This window comes from Oryctolagus cuniculus, chromosome 10, assembly GCF_051225735.1.
Source record: "Oryctolagus cuniculus isolate XC-2025 breed Fujian yellow rabbit chromosome 10, ASM5122573v1, whole genome shotgun sequence".
In the NCBI taxonomy this organism is placed as follows: Eukaryota; Metazoa; Chordata; class Mammalia; order Lagomorpha; family Leporidae; genus Oryctolagus; species Oryctolagus cuniculus.
Window position 1 is genome coordinate 67843612 of NC_142876.1, and position 24412 is coordinate 67868023.

At 52.3% G+C, this 24412-nt stretch overlaps 1 protein-coding gene across 1 annotated transcript in view; it reads left to right on the forward strand.

Annotated features, from left to right (window-relative positions):
• The window catches only part of APCDD1 (APC down-regulated 1), a 37096-nt gene extending 15273 nt beyond the window's left edge, over positions 1–21823 (forward strand). The window contains exons 3-5 of the mRNA XM_008261027.5: positions 1798–2329; positions 17332–17653; positions 19830–21823. Of these exons, the coding sequence (XP_008259249.5) occupies positions 1798–2329; positions 17332–17653; positions 19830–20278 (1303 nt within the window). The 3' untranslated portion in view covers positions 20279–21823. The remainder of the gene's footprint in view (positions 1–1797; positions 2330–17331; positions 17654–19829) is intronic.
• The last annotated feature ends 2589 nt before the right edge of the window (positions 21824–24412 follow it).

A 24412-nucleotide genomic window follows, 5' to 3' on the forward strand; every position in this document is an offset into this window, starting at 1 on the left:
ATCTACAGTCGCAGGGTTCCAAGAGTAAGTTAAAAGCTACCTCCACCAGCCAGGGCATAGTTCTTGGATTCTTTTCCATGCTGGGAAGCTGAGATTTATCCCAGTTTGAGCTCAGGCTTATCTTCCATTAGAGCTTTTAAAAATAGCTGAGAGACAGATCTCTGATTTTTTTTTTCTCTCTCCTACCCATTAAATTGCTGAGAATTAACCAGACTGACTGGGATCTGATCACGTCTCCCCACATTGGGATATGTGTAGCAGCCTCAGGGACCCTGCTGGGAGAGAGATTGAATTATGGAGAGGAGAAAAAAGGAATTTTATAAGATGAGGAAGATTCCGAATTTTTTTTCTAAACATGGATTCTCTCAGAATAACCACACGATAAATCATTTGCCTCAGTCTTCTTCATGTGATGTACTTTAAAATTATTTGTCATTGTATTCAACAGAAAGTGATGGCATGCCTACCCTGTGCTGGACACTGCCCTAGATTTTGTGTAGATGAGGGTACTTCCAAAAGTTTGTGGACTGATGGAATTTAAAGATAAGGTTATTTTGTTTGCAAAGATTTTTGATGAGCATAATCTTTTCATAGTACTCATTTTCCACAAACTCGCTGAAGTCCTCGCGTGCTGCACGCTCACACATGTGGGGCATTGCTGGACATCAGCTGGCAAACTTTTATGTGGCAAAAGGCTCCTGCCTCTAATGTAGGGTTGACCTCTCACCAGACTGCTAACGACAACATTTAAATATTGGTGATGTTTGAGACCCACTGAGTTTGGGATTTCAGCCCAATTGCATAACTCAGCACAATGCAGATTCTCTGTTCAAAGTTACAGACCTGAGTGGAGTTACGAGGCCAGATGCCATGAGCTGAGAGCTGTGACATAACTGCAACGAAAGAGGGCTTAAGGACAAATTCTTTGCATGGTGCTCTCAGAACCATCACCAGCCCCGTCTCGGGCGCAGGCTAGGCTGCGCCTGTGTGAACTGACGATGATGGAGCAGGCAGTGGGAGAAGGTCCCTGAGCCGACGCCCACCGAGGCGTTTTATATTCCTTCATGCCTGTTTCTGACCCAGGAACCCAGCATTTCTGTCATGCCCCAGCAGAGGGCATGTTCTGGCTGCCCAGCGCCAACAGAAGGAATCTTCTTTCTGTCTCCCTGTTCACGTGGCCTCCGCCTGGGTGCCCCCTCACTTTAGGTTAGTTCTGGATGGATGGAAGGATGACTTTGCATTTGCCGCTAGCTGGTCAGAGTACATTTCAGGGTGACAGTTCCCTTGCACCTGCCTCTTCCAGACAGGGCCCACAAAATCAAAGCGTTCAGGGAGTCAGCCGCAGGGAGCTTCTGTGAGAGCCATGACTCCAGACCCATTTCTTTCCAGAAACAAAGCCATTCCTGTGTAAGTGTGGCCCAGCAGAGTGTGGCCCTGTGGCCTGTTCGTATTCATATTGTGAGTAGAAGGCTCTATGGGCTAGAATAATTGGGAGCAACTGCTGGAGCTACACTGCCTGGATTTGGTTTCAGGCCCTGATAGTTGCTGGTCACATGACCTTGGGCATGTGCCCTAACTTGGTGCCTTGGGTTCCCCATTTGTGAGATGCCAGTGACAACTGTACTAACTGCCTGGTTGTTGTAAAGGCTCAGTGAGGTGGTGGGGCGCACAAAGGGCTCAGGAGGGAGTGAGGGCTGTGGCTCACGTTTCGTCATCACCGAAATCTGTCAGCGCGATACTGAGCCTCTTCCACGTGCAGTTGGGCTCACAAGGTCTTGCCTTCCTTGTCTCCTCCAGCTGCGAAGTCAGGTCGGGGCCAGAGTTCATCACCCGGTCTTACAGATTCTACCACAACAACACCTTCCAGGCCTACCAGTTTTATTATGGCAGCAACCGGTGCACAAACCCCACCTATACCCTCATCATCCGAGGCAAGATCCGCCTCCGCCAGGCCTCCTGGATCATCCGCGGCGGCACGGAAGCCGACTACCAGCTGCACAGCGTGCAGGTCATCTGCCACTCGGAGGCGGTCGCCGAGCAGCTCAGCCAGCGCGTGAACCGCACATGCCCGGGCTTCCTGGCCTCGGGGACCCCCTGGGTGCAGGATGTGGCCTACGACCTGTGGCGGGAGGAGAATGGCTGCGAGTGCACCAAAGCCGTGAACTTCGCCATGCACGAGCTGCAGCTGGTCCGGGTGGAGAAGCAGTACCTGCACCACAACCTGGACCACCTGGTGGAGGAGCTCTTCCTCGGCGACATCCACACTGATGCCGCCCAGCGGATGTTCTACCGGCCATCCAGTTACCAGCCTCCGCTGCAGAATGCGAAGGTACCTGTTCCGGCGGCTGCCCGCGGAGCCCCGCCGTGCCCTGTCTATTCCATAAAGCGGGTGGCCCTTTGTGTAAAGGCATGTTCTCTGGGGTCCAGGGAGACCTGGGAGGGGAGATGTGGAAGGCTGGGTGTAGGGGAGGACACGGACACAGTCCGAGACCCAGGTCTGCCGCCGGCGTGCTCTGTGATCTGAGGATGGGATTTTCCTATTTGGAGCAGGTGGGAGAGTGGGGCGGTGGCTCCTTTCCCCTCTAATATCCCAGGAGCCTCTTCTGTGGTTCTAAGAGGAAAACACGAAGGGAAAACAGAGGTGCTATAAACCACAGTGGCAAAAGACGCCAGATCAAGCACTGACCCCAGCCCTGGGCAAGCGGCAGGGTGGGTGAGGAGGGCCGCAGGAAACGTGAGTTGCCTCTGTGTCTGTAACATCCTTGCACGATCTGCCTTGTGCTGACCATGTGGGGGTGTGTCTCCAGGGCCACCTGATGAGTGCGTTTCAGTGGAGACCTTGAACCCAGACTTCTCTCCCCCAGATCCCATGTCTTTTCCATTGTACCCAATGAAGGGTCAAGTCCCTGGGACCAGAAGGGAGGACCAAGGAGGACAGGAAGCAATTAGAACCGTCGCGTATTCTCTTCTGCAGTGATACTTCAGTAATGATATTTGCAGTCCACAAAGCGTTTCCTTCCCACCAGCTGAGAGTTCATGTTAGCATTAACCCGATCGCTCCCACGGCAGGGCCTGGTGACTCCCAGGCCGAGAGGGGCACTGGCTGCTGGTCAGCAGCAGTGAGGCGCGGGCAGCCCCAGGCCTGCTGCAGGGGCCACCGGCTCATCCCTGCACTGTCACCTCTGTCACTGTGATTGGCTCCCGGGGAACATGGGCTTTCCCGTTGCAGAGCCCTGTTTGGCTTTGGTGGCTTATTCATTTTTATTTGTAACTCATTTTTCTTAGTAATCCTCATAACCAATGGAGACATCAGAGAGAGCTGCATTGCCAGAGATGGCTCAGTGCCACTTTTTTGATCTCCATCATCCTGAGCTCTTGTCACGAAAGTGGCCTTTGTTACGACTGTGAAAACCCTGCTGAGCAAGTGTCTCCTGCTGCTGCACCTCGCTGGGGGCGTGTCCCCAGGTGCAAGGTGCAGCACGATGAGGGACAGGTGCCCCGAGACCCGGTGCTGCCTGCCACTCACCTGCACCTGGACAGCTTGCCAACAGGGCCCATGATGCCACTGGGTTTTCCTACGACACAGACTAGGAGCCAGGTCTGCTCTTCTGCCTTGGGTGTTTCAAAGGTGCTGAAGAGGGCAGGTGAGGGTGGGACAGCTGCCTGTCCCCTTCCTGTGGGTGACCAAGGAAAGGAGCCCAGCATGCCACCCTCCAGCAGGTGGCTTCACTAACGATGACATCTAGGAGAACCTGCTCCCCAGTGTGGTACCTGGCCTTGGTGGCGCTCCTGGGGACATAGACAGGAACTGTGGGCTTTCTTTACTTACATTCTGGGACCTCGCTTGGCTGGGCAACGGTAGCATCACTCAGGGTCAGCACTGAGCACTGTGACTAGGGAGCACTTTCCCAGGGTCTCTGATTCTTACAGATAGCAGAGACTGGGGATTTGCATTCCTACACTTGTCTTCCTCTGAGTCCGATCAGGCCAACTTTCAAATGATCTCTGATCATGGGAGGCGTGAGCGTCATGAATAAAAGCGGCAGATAGCCCAGAGATCTCACGTGAGCCAAGTGCATGGCCCCATCTCTCCCTGAACCTACATGAAGATCTGTTGGGCAGGCAGAGGCCTTCACATCCCTGGCTCCCCTTCTGTCGTCAGAGATGCTAATAAGAACAGCCAGGAAGCAGGGAGGCTGGCTTGCTCCTGGAGGAGGCAGGTGCAGCCACAGCACCCACCAGGGCTGCAGGCAGCACCCGCATTTCTGCTCCAGACTTAACCCGGGGCTGGTCGTTTGCATTAATTCAGGTCCACGGTTGATTTCCTCAACTGCGCATGCCCACATGGGCTCTTAGAGCTCGTAAGCTCATGTTAGCACTGGGGGAAAAAAAAAGAAAAGAAGGACCATCATCAGCTTTCATTTCTTGTTTTTTTTTTTTTTTTTTTCTTTTAAGATTTATTTATTTATTTGAAAGTCAGAGTTATAGAGAAGGAGAGACAGAGAGAGAGAGAGGGTCTTCCATCTGCTGGTTCACTCTCCAGTTGGCCACAACCGGATCTGTGCCGATCTGAAGCCAGGAGCTTCTTCCGGGTCTCTCATGCGGGTGAAGGGGCACAGGGACTTGGGCCATCTTCTACTGCTTTCCCAGACCATAACAGAGAGCAGGATTGGAAGTGGAGCAGCCGAGACTTGAACTGGTGCCCAAATGGGATGCCAGCACTGCAGGCGGTGGCTTTACCCGCTATGCCACAGTGCTGGCCCCCATCAGCTTTCGTTTCTTACCTCTGTCTTTCCCCCCTAAACTCACTGTTGTCCCTCCAACGTGTGGCCTCACATGGAGGTCAGCAGGGGTGAGCCAGCATTCCTCAGGCCTGTGGCTCCGGTGGATTCATCCCTTCCTGTGATCAGTGCCCCTGAGCAGCCAGAGCCTGTCTGTTGGGAGACCACCCACGTGTGTCTTGCAAGGAGAAATGATTGAACCCCACCATGGGAATTGAGGGTGGCTGTTGTACAGCTGATCTTTGGGGAATTTTTTGAATCAGAACAGTTGAAGAGTTTATTTTTATTTGTCTGTTTTTCTAACACCGTCTGGATCCATTGGCAGGAAAATGGCCTTGGGAAATGGTAGCCCGTGCTGGAATCCACTTCTGCCGCCCTCATCGGCCTGGGCACTGGTACTTTCCCAAGTCTCAGAGCCTGAGTCTTTCATTCCTGCAAAAAAGGCAAACACGCGTGCGCCGAGGGGGTTAATGTCCAGAATGCTGTCTGCTGGGCTCATGGCACGAGGAGGGTGGCTGACCAGGGGACATCAGAGTGTTTTATGAGCCTGGCTATAAAACACTTCCTCCCGTTTCTCCTCCCCATGCCGCTGCAGCGGCGGTGGTGGGAACATTCATCCGGCTTCTTACCAAGTGGACTCTAGTAGACCCAATTCCTGGATTCTAGAACCACAGGACCTAAGATGTTGTCCACAACGTACTCCTGAGTTGGAACAAGACAAGAGAGGACTGAAGAGCGTGCAGAAGGCAATGCCGTTTACAATAAACAGACTGAAGAAGAAAGAAGAGGCCAGTGTGCCAAGGAACCCAACACTCCTGGGAGGGTGTCTAAGGCAGCGAGACCCCTGCCTGGGACTTGGGGAGAGACACAGCCTGGGACTCGGGGAGAGACACTGCCTCCCTTTTGCAGTTTGTGCCATGATCTTCCAGCGCCTGAACTTCATCACCTACAGCAGGACCCTGAGGCCCAGAGGCAAGCTGTGGACACACAAGAAGCCGCAGGGCCAGCCGGGAGGAGAGTGCAGGCGTCTGGAGCCTGGCTGCTGTGTGCCCTGGGCTGGCTGCGGCTGCCCCGCCGGGCCGGCTGGGGGTTGGTTGAGGGCCGCGTGGCTCTGGGAACTGAAAGGGCCCATTCTTCTCGTGTTGTCCTTCCCGTTGTACCTCTTGGCCTGCAGTGCGCAGCAGAGTCCTCGGGAAGTTTTCAGATCCTTCCTCAGGACAGCTAGGCGAAGGGATGAATGGCCTTGGCTGGCCGCGTCTTTCCAGAAGCTGGGCGTGTCAGAGCCCTGGCCGCCATGGCTGTGACCCGACAGGGGGCCGCGGCAACAGGTTGTCTGCTCCAGCTGCGGCCGGAAGGAGCGTGGAGAGCGTCCTCAAAGCCCACACAGGCCTGCCCGGGGGCAGGGGCTGGAGCTCCGCCTTTGAACTCTCCTCCTTCCCTAATTGCGGCTCCGTAGAGACCTGGCTGAAAATTAGCTTAAATACTAAATTGAGTTTGAAACCACGAGTCTCAGCCCCTCTGGAAACAGGACACCGTGTAAAAATAGAAACTTTAAGTCGATGTGTTTTTCTAAGCTTTATGCAGCTTTGCTGTGAGGTTTGAGTCCTCCAGCAAATAAATCATGTTTGCAGGGCCAGGTGCGCGGAGAGGGCCCTTTCGGGATGAAATGGGCTACTCCTCCGGAACAAAAGTCAAGACAGTCCAAAATAACCGGGCAATCCGCTGCCTTGCCCAGGTCGCGTCTAGCACTGGGCAGCCGTGGCCCTCTGCCCGGGTTCTTCAGAACGCAGCAGCCAGCAGTGGCCAGGTTCCTTCTTTCAGGGATGGCATCGATTGATAATTAAAAGCTGACCATTGCCAGGGGCCATAGAGATGCCTGAGCCTCAGGATCAGACGCTTAAGCACATAGAATTGGTCTTTCTCCAAGACTCTGCACTGCTGCAGGCACGGGGTCGTAAATCAGAGGGACTGCGTGCAGACCAGACAGCGTTCCCCAGCACGCTGACGGCCGCCGCGCTGCCCAGCACGGGAAGGGAAGCAGTGGGATTTTCGAGGACCTGAGCCTGGGAGAGAGAAGAGGCTCACGTGCTTTCACCCTGGAGTTCTGTAGCAGCCGCCACACTGGGGCCCAATACGTATATTTGAGGGGGCTTGGGTCTCAGGGCCAGTCACCCCCTGCGGTCCCCTGGGGAATTTGGTTCCTAGATACTGAGGACACCCTGATCAGCAGGTGCTCAAATCCCATACAGGGAATGGTGCCGAATCTGCATGGAACCTACACACATCCTCCGGCAGACTCTAAATCAACTCCGGATGACTTATCCCCATCGCAGTGTAAATGCTGTGTCAGTAGCTCTTACACCCTGTATTCTAGGGAATAAGGGTGAGGAAAAAAGTTTGCACATGTTCAGTACAGACATAATTGGTTTTTGAATATTTTTGAACCACTGCCGGTTGAATCCTCACGTGCAGAACCCGTGGATACAGAACCTACAGATAGAAAGGGCCGACTGTGTAAAGTACAGGTGGACTGCAGGACATCCTGGTGTGTGTGACAGCAGAGGGACTTTGGACCACGTGGTTGCAGGCCGTGGGCTCTTCTCTCCTGCAGCAGGTGTTGGGCTGTGTGGCAGGAAGGGCTCTCCCTGTGCATGTGCCTGGCTCAGCTCTTCAGTGGGAGGAGGCTGGGATCACTGGAACATGGAAAGGGCCAGGCGCTTGTGGAAGAATCCCGTGCCCCTTCTGTTTGCACCAGTGTATGGGAGAGGGATCACAGAGGTGATGGTGGGTGGAGGAGTGGGGAGGAACGGAGGTTGAAGGCGGCAGGAACTGACAGTTTCAGAAGCCCGTCAGGTGAAGGCTGACTCCTCGAGGAAACCATGACCCCAGGCGTTTGCACTAAGGCAGCCAGTGCTGCGCATGATATGGAAGCAGGGGGCTGGTGACTAGGGTCAGCCGAGGGGGTCTGGACTCCTGAAAGGGTTGCTTTTGTGGGCATCTTGCTTGGGCCAAGCTTGGAGGAGTCACATGGCTGCTGTCCTGCAGGGCTGTTGGCATCCACTCGTACCGCAGACACAGCTCATTCTGTTTGTCCACTCCAGAGGGTCTCTGCAGATAAACAGGCACATCAGGGTGCTTTATTTAAGCAGTCAGCAGACCAGGAAAGATTTGTTGTCTGGGACAATGCAAGTGGTAAACATTTCATCCCTTAAAAGGCAAAAGAGCTCCAAGGATAGATCGAAAGCCTAGGCAGCAGGAAATTAGCCATTTAAGAAGTATGCCTTCAGTCCCTACTACGTGGGGCAGTTAGCTAAGCACCATGGGGACAGAGCAGGAGGAGGATGGGCCAAGCTATAGGGTCCTTGGGATTTACCATAGACTTACTTTAATTACTACAGTTTGTGTGCTTTAATTATTTAAATGAACTAAAATGCACAGGCGTGGAAGAGACAGCCAAACAAGTAAAACTAAATAGCAGTTTTCTTCTGTAACCATTTCTGGAGTCATTTTGACCAAAGAGCCAGCTTCCGGTGGTAGTTGGTAGCCAGCCATTGAGTCCATGTGCAGTGTGCACCGTGCAGGTAAGGCAGAGGCAAAATCACTCTTTGTGATTATGGACATTTCCTAAAACAAGAAAGCCCATATGAGCTCATGTCTTAGATTCTGACTTGTTAGAAATCCCACTGCAGTAGACCATGGTGCTCCTGAGGATGTGCCACATGTCCCTTAGCTGCGGGATGCAGAAGAGTGTTCAGTTGGTCCCTGCAGTGTGGAGCCAACCAAAGACCAAAAGGATGAGCAATCCGCCTTTCACTCCTTCTCCCCCCACCCCTTCCTCCTGGCCCATCCTTCACACATGGTTCTGTAAGAGACTGGGGTGCTGTGCAGTGTCCCTGGGAGACGCTGTCAGCAACCTGCACCCTGGAGTGTGTGTGCACCTCCTGCAGGGCTGGCTGGGCTTGCTGGCCAGTGCCCTGCTGTGTACATGTGACCTTGTCCCACCTGCCAGGAGCAGTGGGACTGCAGGTGTCAGTCAAGAGGGCTGCTGGCACAAAGCACCCTAGACCTTTAGTATCACCTTTTTGGAGGCTGGAAGCCTGACACAGGGGTGCCAGCATGGTTGGGTTCTGGTGAGGGCCCTCTTTCAGGTTGCAGATACTGATTTCTCCACCGATCCTCAACTGGGGGGATGACAGAGCCCTTTGCAGTCTCTTTCATAAGGACACTAATCCTGTTCCCAGGGGTTGCAGCCTCATCACCCCCCTTACCAGGCCTCCCCCAGACACCCTCACCTTGAGGGTTAATATTTCAACCTGTGCATTCAGGAAACACAGCATTCAGGTCATTGCAGCAGGCAGACAGCCAGCCACACAGTCTACACCCAAAGCTACAGTGAAAGGACACCTTCATTACGATCCCTTTGGGTGACCAAAATGAGCCTTAGTTCTTAAACACCTAGGACCCCAGATCCAAGGAGCACTCCAAGTGGCCCTTCCCACAAGAATGTTGGCTGCAGCATCTACAGTGAATGCTACCTAATCTGTTCACTTCTTCAAATGTCTGCTGACAGCTGCCTGCCCCTCAGTGTGTCAGTCAAGAGCCCCACGCTGCCCTCTTCATGCAGGGCAGTGTCCTGGATGTCAGGGGATTATGAGACAAAGAATGCTTTGGCCTTGACCTGAAGAACGTTAAACAGTGCAATGGGGACTTTCTGAGAAGGGTGTACTGGGGGACATCAAACAGTATGTGGAAAGATGGAATGTGTAAAAAAAAGTCCATGGGGAGAGCATTTTGTGAAGCGGTTAGACCACTACTTAAGACTCCCACATCCCCCATCAAGTGCCTGGTTCTAGTCCTGGCTGCTGTGCTCTGCTCCACACCCTGCTGATGTACACTCTGGGAAGCAGCAGATGATGACTCGAGTAGTTGGGTCCCTGCTACCTACTTGGGTGACCTAGAGTTCTGGCTTCCCAATTTCATGCTGTTGTAGGCATTTGGGGAGTGAACCAGTAGATCTCTATCTGCCTTTTAAACAGATGGATGGATGGATAGATGGATAGATAGATCATATTTTGTTAAAGATAAGTCTCTTTTGGTGCAAAGAAGTTTGAAAGCCAGGCATAGGTTTTTTTTTTTTTTTTTTTTTTTAAATAATGCACATTGCCAGACTTTTTGAAGACCCCTGGTACATGCAGGATTATTTTTAGCAGAAATTTAACCAGCCACACTGCAAATTGAACATTAACCATGGAAGGTTTCTTTCTGAGAAGCATGAATGTGTTTTTTATCCGTCATTTAGTTCCATTTCTCTTCCTCCTCAAACAAAACTTTTCAGCCCAAGAAATGCTGCTTTTGAGGAATGGTGTTTTAGCCGGGCCGCTTCTGTAGTGGAACTGTGCACGGCAAGATCCTGTCGAGTCATTTCTTTCAGGGGAGATGGCAGAAATAAGTGGGCACTGTCACCAAATGGTGACAAACCAGCTATGCAGAGATAAGAGAATCCCATAGTCCTCGGCCAGAGAAGACCTCCCCCAGGGGCCGGAGTCCTTGATGGAAAACTTCAGCCTGCGAGGCCCTCAGGGCCAGGAGGGAGCACTCAGCAAGTCCCCGTATCAAAGTAGGGTCTGATTCTACTTCTGGTTTGTAAAGTCGTCAGAGCCAAGTTCTTTCCTCTCTGTGCGTCTTGGTCGCCCCTTCTGGAACATTACCCATGGTCTCCTTGGAAGGTGTAACACTTAGGGAGAGGATGGGCTCTGAAGAAGCCAGCATCCTGCAGACGCAAGCCACAGTTGCTAAACTTGCGATCAGGGAGCTGGGCAGGAGGCAGAGGGCAGAGGCGGCAGCCCCACCTGCCCACCCCACTCAACGACGCTGCTCACTGAGAAAGCCTGAGGTTGAGTGTTCCCTCTTAGAATAAACTTGACTTCTATTTTTTTCCCCTGAGATTAATTGTATAAGGCTCTTTTTCTCTCTCCTCCCTCTTTTGGCTTTATAGCTTTTAATAGTTGGTGTAAAGAATAGCAACAAGGAAGCACATGCTGATCTCTCGGCTTTGACCTTCAAATCGTCTTGTGTTCAGAGATCCGACTTTAAATAGCCCTATTTCTAAGGTTCAGGGAAGTGGAGAGGTGCAGATGCCAAGTCGGTGAGCTTGGGAAAGGGCACTTCTCAAGGGAGAATCAATCACGCATCAGAACGTGCATCAAAAACAGAAAAAACTAATTTCAGGGAGCAAACGGTATCTCACTCCTCATGTTTGAAAACTCCACCTACGGCCTTCTTTGCGTCTGCTGCACTTGAAAGGCTATTCTTCTAGAAAAACATGTCAGCAAAAAACTTCATAGAGCCAATATAATATAGAAGGGTCCTTCAGGAAGTTTGTGGACAAAATGGGAGTCCAAGATAAACTTATTCTGGGTCGAAGATTTTGTAGTTCCTTCATAGTTTGATCATAAGCTTCATTTTCTGTGTGCTGATGGGCTATGCACATGGCTTTGGTTTCTGCCGCCCTAGACTTATTCTGCAGATCTCTTTAATTTTCATTCAAGCCAAGATTGTGAAATCAGAGCACAAATGGTTTTCAAATCCATCTACAAAGCATTAAAGGTCTCTGTATAACCCTGGCTAAAACTGTCCCTTGTCAACAGGATCCACAAAGAGGCCAGGAAGGCCACCTTTTGTGGGACATCTTTGGTTTCTTAACTAGCAGCCAAAGAGTTGATTCGGCTGGTCTGGGAAGAGGGCTTGGCCCATAGTTAAGATGCCCATTAGGATGCCCACATTCCAAATCAGGGGGCCAGGGTTCAGTCCCTGGGTCCAACTCCTGAGTCCAGCTTCCTACTAATGCAGACCCTGGGAGGCAACAGTGATATCCCTGGCTGTCGCTCCCCCTCTTCGTGGAGGAACGACACAGAACCCTGCGCTGTTCTTTCGTCTGCTCGGCCCTCCCCGGGTTTGCTGCTGGTTCTTCCCGGGTTGGCTACCGTCCCTTCCACCTCCGTGGAAGGGCGGTTCCCCCTGCCACATTCCCCACTTCCGCGGGGGAGCGGCACACCGCCGGCCGGCTCTCTCGGGGGCTGCGCAGGTGTTCCCCTTAGATGTTCCTCTTAGATGTTCCTGGTGCATGCCGTCTCTCTCCTCCTTTATAGTCCTCTTCCGCCAATCCCAACTCGGCTGCCCATACGCCGAGTACGCTGCTCTCCTCCAATCAGGAGCAGGTCCTGTGGTTTATTGGTTGAACTGGAGGCAGCTGTGTAGAAGCTGTTTTCTCCTCTCCCAGCGCCATATTGTGGGAGAGCAGATGCATAGAATAAGTCTTAATTCCAGTAACTTAGTCTAGTCCGAGTTGCTCCCCACACCTGGCACTAGCTCTGACCTGAAGTACCCTAAACCTAGCTTGAAAACTAGCACTAACCTTAACCCTAAAGCTAGCTATAACCCTAGACCTAACCTTAACTCTAACCCTAGCTCTAACCCTAACTGTAACCCTAATCTAGGCTATAACCCTGTTCCTAAGCTAAACCCTAGCCCTAAACCTGGCTGTAGCACTAGCCGTAACTAACCCAAACCGTAGCTCTAACCTTAGTGCTAACCTTAGCCCAAACTCTAAACCTAACTCTAACCCTAGTCCTTAACCTAACCCTAAGCTTAGCTCAATTAGCTGGGTTCTTGACACCCATGTGAGAAACCTGGATTGAGTTCCCAGCTCGGCAGAGTCCCAAACATTTCAGGCACTTAAGGAGTAGACTGGCAAATTGGAGCACTGTTTTCTCTGCCCTGCAAACAAATTTCGAAAAAAGTTTAAAAACAGGTTAACTTGTCAACAGCCAATTAAAAAAAAAATTGAAAGAGCAAAGGGGCTTGAACAGACATTTCTTTAGATGGTGCACAGATGGCCAATATGCTTGTGAAACTATTCATCCCTATCAATCTTAGGTAAATGTAATGAAAATCACAGTGGAATACTGAGTCACTCATTTGGATGCCTGTGATAAAAAAAATATAGAAAATATCAAGTGCTGGTGAAGATGTGGAAAACGGGGGTCCCTGGTGTGTTGCTGGTGGGAATTTAAATTGTATAGCCCTGCAGAAAAGAATATGGGGATTCCTCAAAATATTCACCGAAAGGTGACCATGTGTCTTAACTATTTCATTTCTGAGCATGTGCCCAGGAAATCGAACAGCTGTGCATACCCATGATTCATAGCATTATTCAGAAGAGCTGACAGACATAAGCACCCCACGTGTCTGCTGTTGACTGGATAACAATGCGGTGTAGACGTCCAGTGGAAGAGGATTCACTCTTACAAAGGAAGGACATTCCAACACACGCTGTGCTAAAGATTAACTTTGAAGGCATTCTGTCTCATGAAAGAGGCCAGAGCAGGACAAATTAGTTGTCCTCTGATGAGCGGCATAGAGAGCAGTCCGATTCATAGACAGAAAGCCTGGAGCCGTGGGTCGAGGGAAGAGGAAGTTGGTATTTAAAGGACCTGGAGTTTCAGTTTGGGAAAATGAAAACATGCTGGCAATGGATGGTGGCAATGGCTGCACAGCACTGGCGGATGACTTGAAGCAACGGAACCATACACCTGTACACCTGGTCAGTTCTTCATGTGTTTTTGACCTCAATCACGTGACAGTAACTAGTGTAAGAATTTGGCAAGACCAGTACCCAACAGCCAGGCCTGCGCACTCCACGCATCTTGCCTTAAACTCATGCAAATGCACCTGGTACACACAAGGCTTCCTCTGGATTGCCCAGCCTGCCTGGCTCTGCTGCTGCCGACAGACCCGTCAGCCAGGACCAGCATTTGTCTGAAGTGACCACAGGCCAGCCAGGTCCTCATCTTGGGACTCAGGACCCCTGCCCTGTTGTTCATACAAAAGAGCACCCCGTAAACACCAAACACTCCCACTCTGGGTGTGGTGCCATTCAGGGACCGCTGGGATGAAGCCGTGCCCTCCTCCCCTCACCCCAAGCCTCTTCTTGTTGAACTGAAAAGCAGTTGATCCTTGATACAATCAGCAGCACCTCCTGCAGTAACCAAATTGCCTTCTCCCCCTGCCCCCAGCCCCTTCTAAGAAGCATTCCAAGCCCTTCCTGAATTGATAACTGCCATTTGAGAAAGCAGCCACCTCTTTTCATGGATTGATACCCATAGCTTCTTTTAATTTTATAAATAATTGTAAATTTATGTATCTGAAAGGCAGAGTGACAGAGGGAGAGACAGATCTCCCATCTGCTGGTTCATTCACCAAATGGTGGCAATGGCCCGAGCTGGGCCAGACAGGAGCCAGGAGCCTCATCCGGGTCTCCTGTGTGGGTGGCAGGGGCCCAAACACTTGGGCCATCCTCCACTGCTTTCCTAGGTGTGTTAGCAGGGAGCTAGAATGGAAATGGAGCAGCTGGGACTCAGACTGTGCTGTGCCCCAAGGCTCACATCTCAGAAGGGCTTGAATTAGTCACAGGTGATAATTTCAGATTCCCAGATGACTGGGGGCAGACCAGGCTGTGGGGCCTGGTGCAGGGGGGAGGTGGAGATCGAGGCTGGTAGAAGTGAACAGGGCAGCCCACGTAGCCCTTTCCGGGCCTGCCTGGGAGCAGGCATGGTGGCAGGTGTGCATCACTCTGGGAATGGCACACACTTGGAGCACCTCCTAGGTATCTTGGAGACCTTCTGGCTCCATGCCTCTACCTTGACCAGACGTGTACACCCAGGGGCTGCTCTCTCTTCGCAATTTGGAGCCCACCTGCCGGTGGTGCTGACCCTGGTGCTTGGCCGGGGCTGGCCCCTAAACAGCCTAGATGTCTTTGTCAGCCTGCACAAAATCCCCACTGTCCTGTGTATGGAATCAATGATTTGAACCCAAGCTCTAGGCTGGTGTGGACTCTGTGTGCAGGGAAGACCGGGAGCCAGGATGGAAGGTGGAATTTTGATGATGATGGTCCTAGCCCTTGCAGGGTCGCCTGTTGTGTGCGGGAGCTGGCCCGGGCGTCACACACCTCTTCACTTTGCATCCTGCACCTTGTGGACTGCTACCCTGTTCTGGAGTGAAAAGCTTGGAACTTTTACCCTAGTGGTTTGCTAAGGAAAGATTTAGTGGCAAAGTTCCTGAACCCAGGGGTGCTTTCTTGTACCCCAGTTGGTGTTTCATTCACGCCAGCAGCATTTGAAAGGCAGAGGCCCCTTTGTGGGGGGAGGGGAGAGAGGCTGTTTGTTGAGTCTTAAGACCCGAAGGGGCTGAAATGGAAACCATCTACTGGGCATTTCTTGCAGCAGTTATGCAAGGCAGTATAATGATGGCCATTGTACAAGTTGAGGAAGTTGGTGACAGAAATGAATAAGGTGCCCAAGGTCACCAGGTGGGAAGCGGTGGGGTTTGGCCCTGGCCCACATGACCTGGCTGGAACCGTCTCCATGCTGTGATTCAGCAGAGCCCTCCTGGGCCGAGCACAGATGCTCCGCCCCCTCTCTGTTTCTCACCAGAGTGACCACGGGGGCAGTTCTGTTTCTCCTGTGTCCCCAGGAGTCAGAAACTGCAGGCCCCCGCGTCCCTGGATGGTGAAGACCTGGCCTTCGTCTCCTGCTGTGGCATGTTTGGTCCCATCGTCTCCAGGCCACGAACCGCGTCAGCAGAGGAAACATCCGCTGTCGGAAATGGCAGCGCTGAGCTCATGTAGCAAGCAGAGCAGCGCGTGTTACAGAGCACGCCGTTTTCCGTGGAGGAGATCCTGGCTCAGGGCCGCCGGGAAGCCTGCCCTCCACCCGCCCTGCCACCTTCTGGGGAAGCCCAAGACCCAAGGGCAGCCCCAGCCAGGCCACGTGACCAAGGGCTGGGAACCAAAAGGCCTTGGCTTGGAGCTCTCTGGCTCCTGCAAACAGATGCATGCTGGTACAGCCTGACCCCATGCCAGCCTTGTCCAGAGGCTTGCGGCCGCGCCCAGGGCTGAGTGTCCACATGAGCATGGAGTCACAGCCTGGGGCAGAGCAGCCTGTCTTCTATGAGTCAGGGTTCTGCCAGCCCCTTGGCCTTTGAACCCCACCCCAGTGGGAGGAGAATGGTGGAGGGACAAGCCCACGTTCCAGGCGAGGCAGCCCCTGGCGTCAGACCGCAGGGTAATGGTGCTGTGTGCAGGCATCCAGCGCTCCCCTCGGGCTTTCTGTGATGGCCCTGCAGACCCCCCACCCCACCCCTGCCGCCAGGAATAGCTGGCGCCCATGGCACCCACACTCCTCATAGGAGGCCTTTGCACGCCCAACCTGATCAGCCCTGTCCACAGACCACGTCAGTGTTAGAAAAGGCTGGAGGACCTCAGAGATGCACACGGCGCTCTCTCGCATGAAGGAACTTGCCAAAAGCTAGGCAAGCAGGATGGAGACGGAGTCCGGAAGCTTCCCCACCCCAAGGCTGGCAGATGCAAACAAACTGCCCATGTGGACGCCTCCCAGGGGACCCTGCCCGCTCTAGACAGCTCCCTTCATGCACAGCCTTCGGGATGCTGCCCTTTAATTGGTGACAGTTGATCATATTGAAACAGCGTAAAACTGAGCACCATAAAACACTCAGCGGGTGCGCAGCTCACCAGCATTAAGCACAGCCACATTGCTATGCGACCGTCCCCAGAGGACTTCTGTCATCTTCCCAAAGGAAAATGCCACCCAGGAAGCTCCTCGGTCCTCGCTCGCCTCCCCTCCAGCCCCGGCTGGCCTCGCTCTCTTCCACCTTCTGTTCCTGTGACTCCTCCAGGTCCCTCGTGTGAGTGAAGTCACCCGATATGTGGCCTTTTATGGCCAGTCTGTTTCACCCAGCACAAAGTCCTTGCGGTTCATCCATGTTGGAGCGTGTGTCAGAGTTTCCTTCCTTTTTAAGGCTGAATCATACTCCATTGTATATACAGCCCATGTCTTGTTTACCCTTTCATCTGTCAATGGACACTCGGGTTGCTTCCGCCTTTTGTCTGCCGTGAATAACGCTGTTATAAACATGGGTATGCAAATGCCTGTCTGAGTCCCTGTGTTCAGGTCTTTTGGGAATATACCCAGAACGGGAATTGTTGGACGAGATGGTCGTGCTGTGTTTGGTATTTGGGGGAACTACAGTAATGTTTTGTATAGCAGCTGCCCCGTTTTACCTTCCCACCAGCAGGGTCCAGGGTTCTAATTTCTCCACCTCCTCACCATCACTTCTTTGCTGCTGCTGTTACTGTTTTGAAGTGCCCCTCCCAGGGGCTGTCCGGTGTTGCCACTGTGTCTGCAGACTTACTAAGAGTCTAAAGAGGGCTCGTGCCAGAGCTGGAATGCTTAGGCCAATCTGTACTGTCGGCACATGCGTGTGCACATGTGTGTAGACACGGTGCACACCCCCTTTCCCTCTTGCCTGTGCACCAGGGCAGAGCCCTGCTGCCTCCTGGCCATCCAGCTTACAGGCTAAGGTGGCTTGGGTGTCGAGGCCCTGCCCCGGTGGACCCCATATGTAAGGAAATGTGTGAGGGTGCATATTCCAGGGAGTTGAAGGTGTCTCAGTGTTTGCTTGTGTGTGTTTGCAGAACCACGACCACGCCTGCATAGCCTGTCGCATCATCTTCCGCTCCGACGAGCACCGCCCTCCCATCCTGCCCCCGAAGGCCGACCTGACCATCGGCCTGCACGGGGAGTGGGTGAGCCAGCGCTGCGAGGTGCGCCCCGAGGTCCTCTTCCTCACCCGCCACTTCATCTTCCATGACAACAACAACACCTGGGAGGGCCACTACTACCACTACTCGGACCCCGTCTGCAAGCACCCCACCTTCACCATCTACGCCCGGGGCCGCTACAGCCGCGGAGTGCTCTCCTCCAGGGTCATGGGAGGCACCGAGTTTGTGTTCAAAGGTAGGATTCCTGCCTTGGGTCCCACGAGCAGTTCTGGGACATTCGTGTTGAGGCAGAGCCTAAGGGACGGATGGGGCTTCTTATGTGCTTGAGCTGCTGGGGAGAAAATGAGGGAATAATCGATGCCTCCTGGCAGTCTTCACAGTACTGCCTGCCTGCTCAGAACAGGGCCCTGTGCTTGACCTTGGCCTTGGCCTTGGCCTGCAGGCCCAGTCACATACATGTGGGCTATGGTCCAAGGAGGATGTTCCTGGGAATGAAATCTCCAGTCTGTGTATTTCCTTGTGTGATGGATCCTGAGCTGCCCTCTGATGCCCATCACGCTTGCCCATGGCCCCAGTGTTTTCTGAGCAGGCAGCGAGGAGGAGGGTTGACACCCCGGGAGCTGGGAGCTGTCCTTTCCAGCCCTGAGCTTGTCCTGCACGTGAGAAGCTGTCCCAGGCCTGCAGGTGGGATCTCCTTGGGGAAGACCCATGCTGTGTGCTGACCACTCAGCCAGGAAGCTAGGAAAGAGCTGCCCTGGGCTCAGGCAGGCAGGTCTCATGGTCACTGTCTCTAGAAATGTCTTTCTTTGTTTTTGATTTGCTGACCATTGTAAAGTGCTGTCAGTCCTGTCTTGCCCAGATAAAGCGAGAAGGCCTCGATCCGGGGTGCAGCTCTCTGGGGAGCCTTGTGTGGTTCAGCTCAATGAGGAGAAGCATTTCTGTTGATGCAGATGAGCCCTAGAGCATCTCAGCGGTCCTTCTAGGGAGGACAGCTTGCTCAGGAACACCCCGCCTTGGATGAACTTGACTGAGAGAGAGCACTCGTTATCTGATTCCAGCCCAGTGCATACACGGAATGTGGTCCCTGGGAGGACCTTCCGAAGCCCTTCTCTACAGGGGCTAGGACTTCTACTTAAATTGATTGCTCATGTTTTTCTAGTTTGCAACCTAAACGTACATAGGATGCCTGGTTTATGGGCCTGCATTCGCTTGTGAGAATGCTCACTGCTATAGGCATTCAGCACCGAAACTTTGAGAAACAAAAACAAAAGTCTGATTCTGGCTGGATCTTGCTTCTTGCCCCAGAGTGAGCGTTACCAAGACAGCTCCCGGGGAGCCCTCTGCTGAGTTCTCTTCCCAGCCACAGGCACGGCCAGCTGCAGCCTGACTCAGCGTTTGCTCACCACACGTGGCCTGTGTTTTCTGGACACATCTTCAGGGTTTCAAACAAGCAAGAAGCAGACGTTCACTATTTGCTAATGTTTCCATCGTACTCTTCTCGAGCAAAGAGGCCTCTCTGTGGAGAGTTTTAACATAGTGATTTTTAGGTGATTTTACTGGCAGAAGTGGGAAGAACTGTAGACACAGTTCCAGAAATCCTCAAGTCCCTTATATAAAGTGGAGTAGTGTTTGCATAGAACCGACATGCATCCTCCAGTAGATTTTTTAAAAAGTTTTTTATTCATTCAGAAAACAAAAAGAGAGGTAGAGGCAGAGAAACAGAGAGACCTCCTGTCTGCTTAATTGACTCCCCAAATGACCACAAAGCTTGGGCTGGGCCAGGCTGATTCTGGGAGCTAGGAACTCAGTCTGAGTCCCCTACTTGGATGACAGGGACCCAACTACTTGAGCCATCAATGTAGCATCCCAGGATGTGTGTTAGGAGGAAGCTGGAACAGAGTGTAGAGCTGGGACTCAGATCCGTTAGACACTCAGATGTGGGATGTAGGCATCCCAAAACTGCTAGGCTAGATGCCTGCCCTGCCTTGCTACTCTAAATAATGGCTAGATGATTCATAATACCCACTACCATGGAAATGCTATGTAAATCGATGTTTACTGCGTTACTTAGTGAATCACAAGAAAAAAGTCTGTGTTTGGTACAGATGCAATTTTTATAGACCTATTTTTTTTCTTTTTCCATGTGTGATTGTTGAATCCTCCCATGTAGACCTCATGGATATGGGTCCAGCTGTATGTTGTGTGACTGCCATAAAAATCAACACAGTAAACTCTTCCCACCTGCAAACGCGTGTACGATTCCTGCAGTTGGGGTAGGGGTGCGGGATTGGTCCGATTGTGTTTCCACCAGAGAGCCTGGTCCAGGCAGGGCGTCTCCAGCATTTGGTGCAGGATGTCTGTGCCCTGGGCTTCATCCAGAGGGTCATGGGATTCTCCTCTCTCGTCTGCAGTGAATCACATGAAGGTCACCCCCATGGACGCGGCCACAGCCTCGCTCCTCAACGTCTTCAACGGAAACGAGTGTGGGGCTGAGGGCTCCTGGCAGGTGGGCATCCAGCAGGACGTGACGCACACCAACGGCTGCGTGGCCCTGGGCATCAAACTACCTCACACGGAATACGAGATCTTCAAAATGGAGCAGGACGCCCGGGGCCGTTACCTGCTCTTCAACGGCCAGAGGCCCAGCGACGGTTCCAGCCCAGACAGGCCCGAGAAGAGGGCCACATCTTACCAGATGCCCTTGGTCCAGTGTGCCTCGTCCTTGCCCAGAGCCGAAGATTTAGCAGAGGACAGCCGAGGCCACCGGTACGGCGGGGCGCCTGGGAGGAACGCCCGGCCCCTGCTGCAGGCTGCCCTCGCCTGCCTCTGGGCTCTGCTGCTTCCCAGCATCCTCAGATAGAAGTCTGGAGAAAGGTCTCTTCTTCCAAACGCGGATTCCTTACAACTTGCAGACTTTCTTCCCGAGACACAGGACGTTGATTGTTTTGATGCACTTGAATGCTGGAGAACTGTCAGTCCCCTCCCCCGCCCCGGCCCTCCCTCCCAGCCCCCGAGTCATGAGCAGCGTGTTTGAAGTTTCGGCTTTGAACTCCATCCAGCCTGATCCCTGGCCTGAGCGGCTTCACCACAGTAATTGCACTTTAAGACTGCAGAGTTTCGGGCTTGTGTGTTTGGTAGAGGGGAGCAGAAGGGCGAGCGCTGGGGCCTCTGCTTTTGTTTCTGGTTTCTCTTAATTATTATTATATTTCTGAGTTGAACTTAGAAGAAATAAATCTCCAGCTCTGACCCTTTCTGCCGTTGTACCCTGGTCGCTTCCTGTCCTGCCTGGAAACTGTCTCACTCTCCGAGTTTTATGTGCTGGAATGCGATGCAGCAGCGTCGGTTTGGGGCTGTGATCACGACCCCTTGTGTTCATAAAGAGGCGTAGATGTAGGTATGTACATAGACAAAGACCAGGGGGTAGCTCCACCAGCCTCACAGCCCTCATGCAAAACAGGAGGCAGTCAGAACTTTGATTTGAGTGAGGAAGCATCCCTAATTAACGGTTCAAAGAATTTATACTGTGTTTATGTCAGTTGCTTTCGCTCGCTGGGAGACGAGGCACTGGTTGTACGCATGTTGCTTCTGGTAGTTGCAGAATGCAAGCTGCTCCCTTACCTCTCAGCACAGACGAGAGCAGGGGGGAAGCAGCAGAAGCCACTGCCAGACAGACCGGAGCGGCTCTGCCTGGGCTCTGCCGTGTGTCTGATGCCACGTGAGGGAGAGAGGAAGCCCCCAGTCACTGCAGTCTCCTCTTCATGGGGGACCCGAGTCCTGGCTCACACTCCAGCACCTCTGCCTCCTCCAACGACACACAAGGCGACAGAGCCTGGGTGCTTCAGTGGCTGGCTGTTCTCAGAGGGTGCGGCAGGTGCATCGTGCTCACTTCAGCGGATACCAGCTCCGTGTGCAGAGTCATCGCATCGTTGGACAGGCCAGCCTCCCTCGCTGTCCTCCGTGTCACTGACTTGGCTCTGCCCCTGCAGCAGGCTTCAGGACCGCCGTGTACAACGTCGGCATCTCAGGAGGCCTCAGAGGAGGCAGGAGTTCTGAATGTTCCTTCCTTTGGATGATTTTGAATGGTGCTGTCTACACACCCAAGGTCATTTCTGATAGCAACAGGAGCAAGTGGAGAGTACGTGAAAGCCTCGAGGTAACTAAAAGCAAACGTGGAAACTGGCACCCAGGCTCCGGGCGTCCCTGTATTTAAGAATTCACTTTACGAAATGCTGTAGCCTTCAGTGTGATGTTAAAGTTGTAACGATGGCATGGATTACCAAAGTGCTTTATCTCTAGATTATATTTTAAGTGATGGTGCAAACCGAGGGGTTTATTCAAAATGAAAATACTAACTTAATGTCTGCCAAGTTTAATAAACAAAGATTTTGAAAATATGTCCACAAAATACGTCTTATCTGTGGATCTGATTAACACTGACGGTATCTTTGAGAGGCATAGCAAAATCACATGAAAAACTCTATTCCTCAGTGAGTTAGCAGAAAACAGATAGATTTGTAACCACTCAGTTCACTGTGCTTACCTAGATTTAGCTATTTGGACTTCAAAGAAATAGTCTTTAAATATTTGAGGGGTACACACACACACATACGCATGCATACACACACACACACACACACACACACACATACTCATCTACCCCTCCCATCCTCTGACACACTCTTCAAACGCCCACTGTGGCTGGAACTGGACAGGAGCTCGGAACTCAATCCAGGTCTCCCACATGGATGACAGGAACCCAGCTACTTGTGCCATGACTGCTGCCTCCTGGGAACACTCACAGAGAGCTGATGTCATGTACTAGAGCTGGGTATCAAACCCAGGTACTCTGACGTGGTGCACACTTAACCACTAGCTCAGATGCCTTCCCCTGTACTAGTATGCTACACACATAAAATCTGGAAACACGTAGGTATCAGTGTGTATACTACACGTGTGTGTGGAAATGTGTCTTCGTGATGGCATGAAATTCCTGTGATCATACCATTTGCTGACACGAGGCATATAATTGCAGAAGGACCAACATAGTTTATTTGCAAGTCACTGATATGCTTAGATTCATGTCTGTCATCACCCATATATAGTATGTTTGATCTTGATTATGTCATGTTTTCACAAATGATTTCTGAGAGTAGATTGCATCCGGTCCCCGGATGAGCCTCCTGTAATATGACTTCTGTCACCTTTAAGAAGAATTGAGCAGGCCGGCGCCGCGGCTCAGTAGGCTAATCCTCTGCCTTGCGGCGCCGGCACACCGGGTTCTAGTCCCGGTCGGGGCGCTGGATTCTGTCCCAGTTGCCCCTCTTCCAGGCCAGCTCTCTGCTGTGACCAGGGAGTGCAGTGGAGGATGGCCCAAGTGTTTGGGCCCTGCACCCGCATGGGAGACCAGGATAAGTACCTGGCTCCTGCCATCGGATCGGTGCAGTGCGCCAGCCGCAGCACGCCGGCTGCGGCGGCCATTGGAGGGTGAACCAACGTCAAAAGGAAAACCTTTCTCTCTGTCTCTCTCACTGTCCACTCTGCCTGTCAAAAAAAAAAAAAAAAAAAAAAAAAAAAAAGCAGCAGCAGCATTGAGCAGTCCCAGAGACTCATTCAGGTTTGAGGGTGAGGGTCAGAAACTAACTCAAAACCAATCTGCCATCTTAGGACAGTATGGGTAACCCTAGACACTACAGCAAGCTTAACATACTCCCAGGATGCACTGTGGTGCTGGCCTGTGAGAACTAGCAGGTGGTTCCACTTGTGCTTACTGGTTTGGAGAAAGGAGGGCTCCCCCAGAGGTCCCTGGCCTGCTCTGAGTGGATGTCTGAGTCTGTTTTCTTTTCCTCTCCCCAAATATCTGGGGCTGGGTCATTTATAAAGAACAGAGATTGATTTGGGATCATGGCTCTAGAAGATCAGGCGGCTGCATCCGGTGAGGGCCATGTGCTCCTTCCACTCGGGCAGGAAGTGGAAGGGCAGGAAGGGGAGAACCGTGAGGGGTGGCCTTTCTTTATGACATGTTCTAGTGTAGAACAGTGCCAGGAGAGCAAGAAGTCATCCCTGTGGGGAAGACTTGACTTACCCCATGCCTAAACTCTTCCCACTAGGCCTCACTTCCCAATGCGGCCACTGTGGAATTCAGTCTCCAGCAGAGGTTCCATCTCTTACTGCACAGTGGGCTGCCAATGGTCAGCAACAGAAAGTCCTTTGGGCCACAGTGAAATCTGGGTGTAATCTGGACTTCAAAGTATGCTATCCATATTGAGCCTGAGCTTTGCAAGGCAATTTCCTGGGGTCCCAACTCTACCCAGCATGGCCATTTTGATCAGACATGACAAGTCCACTCACCTGTTGGGTGTATTAAAACACCAGGGAAAGGGGATTGTGACCCATCATGCCCCAGGGCCTGTGACTTCCAGGTGACATCGTCATAACCATCTGGGCAGCAGCAATGGGGGTGACACGAAGAGCACCTGCTGCAGAGGCTGGCAGTCCAGTGCCTTCTCGGTTTGGCCTCGCATACACCTGGGAGAATAACTTGAATGTCAGACTTGTAGTCCTTAGTTGGAAGAGAGCTTTGGTGATAACCAAAGAGCCACTTGGTATTCTACCAACTGTCCCAGAAACAAAGATGATGTTCACTGCAATGTTTTATTTCACCCTGGTCCACCCCCTGCTTGTAAGATATGCTGGCTACATGGCAATGGGACACAGAGACCAACATGGCAGCTAGTAGGCATTGCAGGACACTGCCCTCAAAGGAAACTACTGAAGAGTTTGGGAAGGGGCAGAGGGGTGGAGAGGGAAAGGGTCCACTGCGTCGTGGGGACCTTCCCTCCCTCCCCTGCTTAGGCTTCTCTGGCCTTGAGACTGCTCAGCCGCCTGGAGTCTGACTCTGCATCAAGAACAAATACAGAGAGTTTGGATAAATGTTACCCACTGATTTCTATGAGAAACTGCATAAGAGAATCACATGTTCTAAAAAATGAATTCT